The 12,368-nt window shown below is 40.5% G+C and overlaps 1 protein-coding gene across 3 annotated transcripts in view; it reads right to left on the bottom strand.

Moving 5' to 3' along the window:
• Positions 1-5,546: 5,546 nt before the first annotated feature.
• CEP350 (centrosomal protein 350) overlaps positions 5,547-12,368 on the bottom strand; it is a 162,694-nt gene continuing 155,872 nt past the window's right edge. For all 3 annotated transcript variants that reach the window (XM_059875815.1, XM_010813497.4, XM_059875816.1), the window contains one exon: positions 5,547-9,445. In XM_059875815.1, coding sequence (XP_059731798.1) covers positions 9,281-9,445 — 165 coding nt within the window. In that variant the 3' untranslated portion in view covers positions 5,547-9,280. The remainder of the gene's footprint in view (positions 9,446-12,368) is intronic.

Genomic DNA, 12,368 nt, shown 5'->3' with positions numbered 1-12,368 from the left:
GTAGTATCAGAATAGTGTTGAAATTGTAAGAGGAAAAGGAGTATAATTCTATCTAAATGTGGTTAGAGAAGTAAATGAAGAGAAGCTGAATATGGTCTTTTTGGTGTGGCTTTATTTTGGGGCAGAGGGAGTATTAATTTTTATTATCCAGGTGATTCTTGTAGGGACTTCCTGGTGGTCCAGTGATTAAGATTCTGTGCTCCCAATGCAGGGGGCCAGGGTTCTATCCCTGGTTGGGGAACTAGATCCTGCATGCTATAACAAAAACCCAGTGGAGTCCCCCAGAAAGTGATTGTACATGGCAAAAAAAAAAAAATTTTTCTTTTTTTATTAAACACAGATACACAGAGGAGTCTTCAATCTCATTTCTCTAGTTCGCATCATCCAGAAGCACCCACTGTTCATCATTTCATTTCAGATTTTTGCTCTGGTCTTTACCTTGGTGTTCTTATACTTTAGCTACTGAATGCCTGTATTCCTCAGGGTTCTCCAGAGAAACAGAACCAATGGCATGTATGTGTGGAGAAAGAGAAAAAGAGAGAGGAACTGTAGGGATTGGCAGGTACAAAATCACCAAAGCAGGCCAGCAGGCTGAGTTAAGAGCTGATGTTGCAGCTTGAGGCCAAAGGCTGTCTGGGGTCAGAATTCCCTCTTCCCTGTGGGGCCTCAGTCTTTTTTCCTCCTCCTCTTAAATCCTTTACCTGAATGGACAAGGCCTACCACATTATGAAGAATAATCAGTTTTATTGAAAATCTACTGATTTAAATGTTAATGTCATCTAATACATAGAGACATCTAGACTGATGTTTGATCAAATATCTGGATACTTTGGCCTTAAGTTGACACATGAAATTAACCATCAGATTTGCTAGAATGGTAGATGCATATTTAATTCTCTGATACCACCCTTCCCTTCCTCATCTTCTCAATATAATGATATCACAATATTCAATTTTTAATTATAAACATTGTTTCTAGTTGAGTCAAGCAGTATGTCATGATTGTTCCCTGTTTGTACAAAACTGTTTTTCCTCATCTTTTCATTACTCATTCTTTGAACCTATTACTAAGTCTTTTCTCACCTTCCAGCAGCCTACCAATTAAAAGTTTCCCATGATTAAAACATCAGGTTATTTCCTACTCTCTTCTCCACCCTCCCTTCCACCCAGAGACCTTCCTTCTCGAGCTGTCCGTCCCCCTGCTCCAGTCTGAACTGACTGTTCCTTAGGTGTGCAAGATAGTCGTCATCCTGGAAATGCCGTTTCCAAGTCATCTTGGGAGTTTCCCTCACAGTCTTCCTGGAGTAGAGCCCTTGTTTCTGGATGCCAAGTCTTTACCTTTCATGGTTTATGAGAAAAGGATGCTTGATAAGTAAGGACTTAGCATTTTTGAAAGTGTCCATATTCTGCCTTAACACTTGATTCATTGTTTGGCCAAGTGTAGACTTTTGGATGAAAATTATTTCCATTCAGTTTTTGAAAATTCTGCTGTATTTTTCTTCTCCGGAGAATGATGATATTTTTATTCCTAATCCTTTACATGCAATATTTTATTTTTCTCTGCAGAAACTTTAAGAATTATTTCTTTACCTACAGAGTCCTGATAGTTCACAATGACACGACTTACTGGGGATCTGTTTATTGTGCTGGACGCCTACTGAACCATTTCCAATGAGAAGCTCATATATTTAATTTGCAGAATTTTTTCTTGTGTCATTGCCTCTTGTTTTCTCTGTTCTTGTTAGATGTCCAGTTAATTAGGTGTTAGATTTCCTGGATTGGTTCCCTGATTTTATCTATTTCTTTCCTATTTTTATCTACCTTCCTGTTTTATTTTCTAGAAGGACTTCCTTAATTCTATCCTCTAACTTTTTATTGAATTTAAAATTATGGCTATAATACTTTTATTTTTCAAGAGCAGTATCTTGGTGTCTGACTCTACTCTTTCAGAGCATCTCATTCCTATTTTATGGATACAATATTGCTTCTGCTATCTCAGGATTTTAATTTGAATTACAGTTTGTGTTCCTTGTGATGTTTTCTTTTTGCCCCTCATTGTTTCACCGAATTCCGACCCCCGCCCACCCCCGCTGATTTTTTTTCCTTTTTGGATTGGTCTGTTTCACATAGGTGGTTTCCCAGGTGGCGCTGTTGGTAAAGAACCTGCCTGCCAGTGCAGGAGATACACGACATGTGGGTTCGATCCCTGGGTCAGGAAGATCCCCTGGAGGAGGGCATGGCAACCCACTCCAGTATTCTTGCCTGGAGAATCCCATGGGCAGAGGAGCCTGGAGGGCTACAGTCCATTGGGTCGCACAAGAGTTGGACATGACTGAAGTGACTTAGCACACATGTTTCACGTAGGAGGCTTCCCCCAAGTGTCTGGACATGGTTGGCAGTTTGTTCACACGTGGGTAATGTGCTAAAAGTGTGATGAGTAACTCAGTGTGTGTGGGTGGGGCTTTTTCACTGGTCGACTCTACTGGAAGGAGGTCAGGTGGCAATCCAACTTTTCCTCTGAAGGAGTCTTCAAATGCTAATACCTACAGGTCTTTTCTCCAGTGCTACTGTTTTTCCAGAAGAGGGTCGTGCCGTCTTCTCACTTGGGCAGGGGTTTCTGAATAAGCTTGATTGGATCTTTCCATTCAGTCCTCAACAACTGCAACAAAACCATCAAAAAACCCAGCTTACTGAATGGCACCCCCACTTAAGAAAAGCCATTTGAACACTAACCACTGCGCTCCAACACACAGGGGGTGACATTGAACTTGGACAGGGTGGAGGACCAGGCAATTGCCTGATTAGCTTGCACTAGCCAAATCCCAATGCCAGGACACCCAACCATTCTTTCTCTCCTGCTGGAACACACCTCCTGGGGGTGATGTGATCGGGGCCACAGTGGGATCACCAGGAGGGCCTCCCAGTTCAAATATGGAGGCAATGCTACCTACCATCAAGTGCCTCCCTCCCGGGAACCCTACACAGAACATGGGGCACTAGGTTCCCCTGGCCGTGCTGGGACCTCTGACTCAAGTGGGTGATATTACTGGGCATGTCAAGTCCATTCAGGATGACTCCCCTCCCCAGGACGGACTGTTCGGCTCAAGCAACAAGGGGCGGTGGGTCCCACAGAAATAGCCGATCAGAGTGTCTTCAGCTTTGGGTGTTTCCTGGAGTGGGAGTGAGGTGGGAACTTGAACCTGTCTTCTTACTTCTAAGAAGCCTCTGTGGTGCTTGCATGACACTCTGATAAGAATCAGCACAGCGGGCGGGAGAGGAGGCCAACTCAAACAATGCTGGGCTTCTCGTCCCAGAACAAGGCCCCTCTTGTCCCACACTCCCATTTTAATGGCTTGGCCGGTACACAGTGACTTGGACTTTCCTTCAGATCAACAAGAATCACAACCCACACTAGCCAAGGTGGTGATGCACACCTGAATGGCTCTCATTCCGCTGGGAGAAGGGGGTGGTGTTGGTATTAACACGACTGCCAGCGCCTCTTGCTGTGGGCATATCGACAAGGTGGGGAGGCAGAAGCGCCCGGCTTGGGCTGGATGGTTACCATCTGCGCACCCCCAGTCCCCCTGGTCTCCACTTTTGAGTCCAGGCACTGGTGGTTCCTAGTTGAGGACCATCCTCCAGGGAGGCCTGCTTGATCATCCTCCTGGGTCTGCTGCTTCTCTGGTGATGCGCCATCTCAGGGTGACAGGGAGGCTCCGCAAGCACGCTGTATCCATGCAGAGTTTCAGGGGGCCCATCACCCAGCTCCGCCTACACATTTGGGGCCAACGACGGTCCTACCAGATTCGGTGCGCCTTCATCTGCTCTGTCGGCGTCTGGGCAGCGGGGGCGGGGTGGACTGTTAGGAAAGGCAGTCATGTACAACTTCTCGCCTTCTGCACAGTCACGTAAGAATGGGCCTGGGCCTGGAACACACCCTTACTGAGAGTTAAGAGTCCTCACAGTCTGTGCCGGGCTCGTCACCCTTCCCTGCTTCAGACTCAGCCTGTACTCCGGGTTCTGCTTCCGTGCCAGCGTCAGTGGCCCTCTGTTCAGGCCCGCCCCTAGCTTGCTGTATCTCAGACTCCACAGGAGGTGACAGGGTCCTTCCATACAACACCAGGAGGGGTGTGTGCCATCACATCGTCCCCTCAGGCTTCGGATGGACCCGCTGGCCACGCGGGACAAAGCACTGCAAGGGACTGGATCCTGGGCGCTTTCTCGCCTCTTTCTGTAAGGCAAAGCGGTACCACTTGAGCTTGCGGTGCCGTTGTCTGTTCTCAGTGACCTTACGCACTGGCCTTTTCCATGAGTAGCACCAGCCTGCCTTTTAGCTCTGGCCCTACAGGTGGCCCCACAGCTTTGGCCAGCCAGTGAAACAGTAATGCCATGCTTCACACCTTTCTCTGTGGCAGCCGCTGCCTCCAGTTTCTGAGCTTTTCTGGGATTTCGTGGAGCACTGGCTTGCTTCTCCAGCACTCACCTCTACAGGCACTCATCACTGCAGGTCCCACCAGTGCTGGTCTCACCTTCTACTTAGCTCTGCTATGTTAATTGCCTTCCCCCATCTACTATTTTTGCATGTTTTCACTCAAGAAAACAGGCATTTGGTCTTTATTCCAAGGTTCAAGCTGTCATTACTACTGTGACTTAGCAACACAGTATCTGGCACAAAGTGGGCACTCGGAAGCAATGTCTTAGAACTTGCTGCAATATGGGATCTTTTTCTGAGAACTTCTTGCATGTTCATGGTTGTGTAGGACTTAAAAGGTGTAGCAGGGACAGACATCAGGAGGCTACCAGAGGAATTCAGGAGAGATGATGGTGGTGAGTTCTAACTCGTTGTACCAGAGATCATTCATAATCCTGAACACCATCCATTTCCACCTTTGCAGTACTTTTATTCTTCCGTATGTCTAGCCCCATTCTTCTCCAAGTTGGTATATCTAGAAATAAATTATAGCCACATCACATCAGATAGTTGTTCTTCCGTGTTGTCCACTTAATTGTGACTTTCCAGGTGTGTTATATAAGGGTGATCAGAATTCAAGTCACTTAGGAGAAAAGACATTCGCTGTGAATGACAGGGAAGAAGCCCATTGATACAGAACACAATGTGTACTTTATCAGGGAACTCTCCTCTGACTCACTCCCTTACTCTGTTGGGTCCTTGTATTACATACTCTCAAAACAGCACGTGCTTCCTTTGCAGGACTTACCACATTTGTCGTGCACTGTTTTTGAAATTACTTTTTGATGTCTCTTTCATCCCCCAAGGTCAGGGATCACGCCCGTCGTCTTCGTTATCTCCCCTGCACTGGGCACAGCGCTCGGAACACGAAGGTGTGCGCGGTGACTGCTGAAGCTGCTCAGAGGGTGTGGAAGTGGCATCTGTGTAAAGAGTGCCTCCGTGCAGCCTGCTCTACTCTTTTGCTCAGGCATCAGCACTCTGCTGTCCAGTAAGAGATCAGAAGTGAATTTTATGCAGACTAGCTTTCGAAACTTGGCTCAAAAGGCAAAAAAAGAAACGAAGGCCTGACATGAAATTAATTTACAAATCAGTTTATTTACAGATTTTTCTCTTTTCTTAAAGTACATTTCAGTTAACAAATCTATTTACACAGGTGTACATGGGAATTCATCCCAGTTATTTTACAGATCATACTTACAAACCACACCCTAAGTCTTCTGTGCGAAGTTGCACTGGATGTGACTATTGGCTGAAAATGGCCTGATGACCAGGCTATTTACAAATACACAGTAAACGGGTTTGTTTTTCATGTCTGCACAGTACAGTACACACAGGGAGGCTGGGCCTCCCAGGGGACGCTTTGCAATGTGTTTACCGAGAAGGCTTTGCAAAGTTCGGAAGGAAAAGCTATTAAACATAGGTTAATTAAAATGACAGTACCTCTTTTACATCAGTTTACATTTTTTCTTCACATTTTTATAATACAAAGATATCTTATTGAATTGTTGCACAACCAGTTTAAGATGATTTGTAAACATGTAAATTTCTACAATTTGCATTAAACATCATTGTAGTTTCTATCATTTGCTCTTTGAATTAATGTTTTATTCACTAGTATTCTTAAGGTAGTAAAAGAAGATGTAAGTTTGAACTTCTTGCAGAAAAGTTATGAGTCTCTAACGCTGTGCGAGTACACACTTTATTCAAGTATTGCAAAAAGCTAAGGCCACTTTTTTTCAAGACAAGAAAGTGAACAAAATTGTTTTTATCAATAGGCCACAACACTCTTATGAGCAATGAAATCTCTTCTGAAAGATAATTTCTCAGAGACCTGTAGTCACAGAAGGAATTTTCCTTTCTTTTATGTAAAAGAAAAACAAATTACCTTCCTTATTAACTACTTTTGAGCTCTTCCCATTTTTCCCTAGAGTAAAAATTCCTGTTTAGACCTGAAGAGGGAATCTATACCCTGTACTTATTTAACCCAGAGTGAAGTACCCTGGATAGCACAAATTATTTTGGACTCAGAAATAAATCTGAAGCCTATAGGTTGGTTTACTGCTAAATTCTGATAGTGCTATTATTCTAAAAGATATTACTGCTGATGCAAAGATCTTTTTCTTAGAGGAATTATGAAGAGTGAAAGAGGATGGGAGTGTGGGGAGAAGGAACAAAGATTACAAAGAGGGAGTATTTAGATTCTTGGTTAAGAGGCAGAGCTTGATTAAAAAGATCCCAATATGGAACGAGTGGCTGGGTATCCATGTTTGTTATTCCTAATGCTAACAATGAGCCCCTTTTCAATTGTATCCAAATAGTTACAACAGTAAGAAATCTGCGGATTATAGTTTCCCTTGTTTTCTGCTACCAAACTATGGATAATCATTTCTAGCAAAGAGTAAGACTGATTCATTCCTGCCTCTCATCGGAAACCCAGGATTCTCAAGACAGTAACAAGAGCTGGAGTATGTTGGGACTGCTGCTGCCAGATTCTTGGCAGCATTCTTACCAGGGAACTTTAAGTCCAGGATGCTGATTCCATGGACTTATATCATTTTTTTTTTTCCTTTTTTTGGAATCACAAAGTCATACAGACTAAGATAAAACTTTATTAAAAATTGATTTAGGTCCAAATAATGAGGATGTAGAAAAACAACCTATATTCCTATTATATTATTTTCATATTCGCTTATAAAAAATTTACAGCAGCTGTAAAGTTTCAGTATCATAAGGACAATGTAATCCTACAAACAGCCAAAGAATGTAGACAAGGTGTTTTTCCGTCTTTCAAACAACACAACTGAAAAGAAAAGGCTTTGCTTTTCCTTGGCTACATGAAAATAATATCTCCACACTACTGGTTAATAACCCCAAGAAACCCTAGCTTCTCTTAATCAATTTGCTCATTATGGCTACAAGACTAGAGCTCAACATCAAAAGCCTAGAAGAAATGCTGGCAACATCAATCTGAGCATTTCCCGAGACCCTATCACAACATTTCAGTGCTTTCCTATTTGTCAAGAGCTATCATACCAGTCCTTGTGCAAAATGCAAATATTCCAATGATTATTTCAGTAAGTTTCTCATAATAACAAGATGAAACCAAAGAGAATGGAAGTGTGCATAGTGAAACATTTGAGACGCAAAGGCAAGTCTGGAGGAAAGATGCAGAAATGAACGAATGTGCACACTAAAAGATTATACCATCTTTGGGGTTTTCCTAACGTATTTTGAAGGTATAACATTCCAGGATATTTTAACTATGAATCCAGTGGATGTCTTCTATCATGCTTCTAATCAGGACCTTCAATATTAAGGCATTGACATTCACGCCTAAGATTATCCACATTCTTCTAGATTGCTTGAAGAAGGATAGGACTGATTAAGAGAAACCAGTCAAGAAGGCAGGGTGCTGAGGCCCCAGGAGAGCATCACACATGCTCTAAGGTAGCAGCTGGAGTCTATATATTTTTTTTTCAGATACAGGTAATAGTTGTGAGAAGCAATGCTGCAAGAGAGGCAGAATTTGAATTTTACAGTGTCTTCAAATCATCTTATCCCATTCCTGCTACTTTCAGATGATCTTAGAAAAGTTCACTTCTTCTCATGTAATTTAACTGCCTTCTTGGACAGGTGTATGGGTTTGTTAAAACCACAGGCTTCCTGTGCAAAGACTACGAACCATAGAAGCTTCAAGACGGAAGTTTAACTATTACAAGAAGAATCTTTCACTTCTGAATAGGGACATACATTTTCAACTTAATAATTTATCTTAAAATAAATTAAAAAAATGTTCTATAGCGCAAAACAAGCACACAAACAATAGACAGTTATCTTTTTGTCTTTGGTGCACACACTCATTTCCTAAATCATTCAAGTAACAGCGTCTCTGACTTCTTGGGGAGAAATGGGAGCTGAAAGTTTGAAGGCCAAAAATGAATTATTTCCACTTCTGCCATGCCTGGATGCCTGAGATGGTCCTGAGGATCTGTGATTCTGGGAGCAGCTGGTAGAGGTTCAGAAGAAGTAAGAAAAGTGCAGGAGTCGACAAGGGGTAGAAGAACCAGCCCTGCACCAGTCCTGTAAGCCCAGTCTTCAGTGAGGGCACTTCTCTGTTTTCATGCCCACAGAGGAAAACTAAGCGTAATGCACAAGTTTAAAATTCTTTAGATGGTGCTCAGAAGGCAAGGCTACCATTGATTCCTGTCAACTTGACAGTCCACTTGGTGCTGCTCAACTGCAATAATGGAAGAAAATCATCTTCAAAAGGAAATGAAATGCACTCCACAATGGGAAATAGGCACACATTATCCAGCTTGCCTATCTGAAAGCAGTTCAGGGTTTAATACTGTCTATAGAGACTATAACGTCCATTTTCTGACTTTCATGGTACAAACCAGGATTACATTTCAGAAACGGTATGATGCACATCTATATACCTCTCTTGCCTGACTTCAGACTCAAGGAAGTGATACCCTAGTCTAAGCTAAGAGGTAAGTCTGGTGTTTTCAGCCCTCATCTGAGACCAGTAGGAACGCTAACAAGAGGTGTAGGATCATACTGTGCGTCAACATCACGAGTGCAACCCTGCCCACCAAAACCACCAATTAATCCAGTGGACAGTCCCTAAAGGCAAAGGCTGTAATACCAGATAGATCACACTGTCCCATGAACTCCAAACCAGTAGTCTTTAAGAACAGGTACAAGGTCCAGAAGCACTCTTGCTATGATGGAGATGGGGTGTGTATCACGAGGCAGAAAGGCCCAGGACTCACATTAGCACTCAGTGTTCGATTTATTTGCAAGATGTCACACAAGTAGCATTCTCCCCTGTTTTTCACTGATTTGATTCAGAACATCAATAGTATCTCTGATCAAGGTCTCAAAGATCCCATCAGCTAGCTGCATCTTCACGCACAACTCGTCCTCATCATAGTTCACCCACTGGGCCTCCTCCTCGTGAAGCTCCTGTACCTAGAATTTAGAAAACAGAAAGGTTAGAACATTACTGTCACACAAAAGCTAGGAGATTAATGATATTTGCTGACTTTGTAAACCCATGCATGGGAATACAGCCCAAGGAAATAAGTCAGAGAAAAATGGTAATTTATATGATGTTATCAATAGCCCTTTTAAGCTGCAAAAAGTTTGAAAAAACTCAATTGTCGAATAAAAATTTCAAATCTGTCAACCTTGATGATATTTCATTATTTTATAGATATTAAGGATTGCAAGTATGTTGTCTCTGTCAACACAGGAGAATACATAGAGGAATTTTAGGGGGAGAGAAGCAAGCAAATTTTTAGATATAAGGATTTACAATTATAAAACGCATATATCAAAAGATAATATTGGACATGATTCTGGAGTATATAAATAAATAAGCATAATTTCATATTTATGGAGTATTTTTTCCCTTGGTCATGCCATGTGGCTTTGTGGGATTTCAGTTCCCCAGAAGTGACAGTGGCAAATACTAAGCACTGGATTCCCAAGGAATTTCTCCCCCTCCTCCTTTTGGTATTAGAATATTCTTGAAATGTGCTATTGCTCAAGTTTATTTTAAAAGTTACTGTTATATTTTATAAAAAATGCTGTCTTTGCATTTTAGGATTTGGAGATTCCTAGCTTCCCTGGTGGCTCAGAGGTTAAAGCGTCTGCCCCCAATGAGGGAGACCTGGTTTCGATCCCTAGGTTGGGAAGATCCCCTGGAGAAGGAAATGGTAACCCACTCCAGTACTCTTGCCTGGAGAATCCCATGGACAGAGAAGCCTGGCAGGCTGCAGTCCATGGGTCGCAAAGAGTCGGACACGACTGAGCGACTTCACTTTCAAGGTAAACTAAAAGGAATCAAATCAGAACAAACTGTCCAAGATGCTTTGCTTGTTGACAATAAACGTTTAAAAACTACTTATACAAGGAACAGGTTAGACTTAATATATGTAATGATACTCTGAGTGGGATGGAGGCCAGGTGGAGGAAGTAGACTGTCAACCCTGAGCCAGTCATGAATTCAGCAAAGTTAACTGCAGTGTAGAGGGTCTCAAACCAAAGTCTTCCTCATTCTATTGTCTTCCTCTATTTCTTTGCATTGATCACTTAGGAAGGCTTTCTTATCTCTACAGTATAAAGCCGACCAAATTATTAACCATTGCCTTCTCCTGCTCTTTTGAATTACAATACCCAAATATCAGTTACAAACAAAATTTGAGTATATTAAAAAAAAAAGGAAAAAAAAGCCCCAAACCCTGTATAGGAAAACTAGCTGGCAAGACTATCAATTCCAGCAAAAGTGGAAGCATAAGATAATGCAAAAAGTTCTTGCATAATAAAAAATGTTTGTAATTCATAAAGAAATCATAAGAAAGGAAGGAGATTTTAAGTATTAGAATAAATAGGGATTTAAAAGAGTGGCAAGTGTTGCAACTACTTAGGGGAAGGAATTAAGAGACAAGAAAGAAAAAGAATAAAGCCAATGATATGTCTAAAAAAGTACCTGAGGAAACTGGAAGAACTGGGGAAAGGCAATATTCTAAGAGACAATAGCTGAGAATTTTCCAGAACTGAATAAAGACAATGAATCTACAGATACAATAAGCACAGGGAATCCAAAGTAGGAAGAATAAAAATAAATCCATGACTAGACACATCCAGAGAAATTGCCAAACAAATATATAAACACATGCAATCTTAAATAGAAAACAAAAAGAAAAGACAAATTCCCCCATAAAGGACTGTCAGCATATTCCTCAAGATCAACAACAGAGGTCAGATTATAATGAAATAGTATATTCAAATTGCTGAAGTAAAAAGAGAGTAAGAGCTGAAATAAAAAGATGTATAGACAAAGACTACAAAGGTGAAAACTGAACTCAGAATGAAAGATGAACAAACAATGGTTCCTCTATTAATTTCTGTTCTTTTCTGTACTTCCAATATATTTATTAAACATATGAAAGATTTGGAATAGTCATGAAACCAGTAAAAAAAATTAACCTTATTAATAATAAAATTGTTAAAAGAAAAATGAACTTTTTTTTTTTTTTTTACAAAGATCAAAACATTAGCCAGTATTGGCAAAGGTAAAAAGACGCGCCACTCCTGTATCAGCTGGTGAGTATGTATAACTGGTACAACCTTTCTGGAAAACAATCTGACAAACACATACAAAAGCTTTAACATTCTGCATATACTTTTAATCAGCAACTCTATTTCTAAGAATTTACTGAGTAAATTATTGGAAATAGTTACAAAGATATACCATATTGCAAGATACTTATTACAACAGTATTATTTCAAAGAATAAAAAAAAATGATTAACTGATTAAATAAACCATAATATATAATTCCACAATGGACTATTTTATTTCCACAGAAATTAAAATGGAAATTTATTTTTAAAATGATATACACTTAATAACAGGAAAATCCACATTTAATTAAGTAAAAACAATCAGAATATGAAAGAAACTATGATCCCAAACATTAAAAAAAATTCTTTGTATAAAAAGAAACTCTAAGGATATTATGTCAAAATAATTAAGAATTTCTACATGGTAAGATTATCATGACTGTTTTCTTTTAAATAATCAGTACTTTACATTTTGAAAATGAGCATGATTATTTATAATAAATATAATTTTAAAAACTTATTTGAAATTTCTATTTTTGAGACCCTTTTCTTTTGAATTGACGGCAAAGTTTCTGTTTTACATGTTATGACAATTGTTTTAAATCTCAGTTCCTCTAAAATGCACATAAATTAGAATCTCCAAATGCTAAACTGGCTAAATATAATAGTGGGAATGGTGACGATGACCAGTTTATTTAGTGTTTCTTGTTGATAATGAACTCAAGTTGATAACAGTATCATTTCACTAAACATTATAAAAAATGA

The sequence above is a fragment of the Bos taurus genome, chromosome 16 (assembly GCF_002263795.3).
Source record: "Bos taurus isolate L1 Dominette 01449 registration number 42190680 breed Hereford chromosome 16, ARS-UCD2.0, whole genome shotgun sequence".
Lineage (NCBI taxonomy): Eukaryota > Metazoa > Chordata > Mammalia > Artiodactyla > Bovidae > Bos > Bos taurus.
This window is presented reverse-complemented; position numbering and strand designations above follow the sequence as displayed.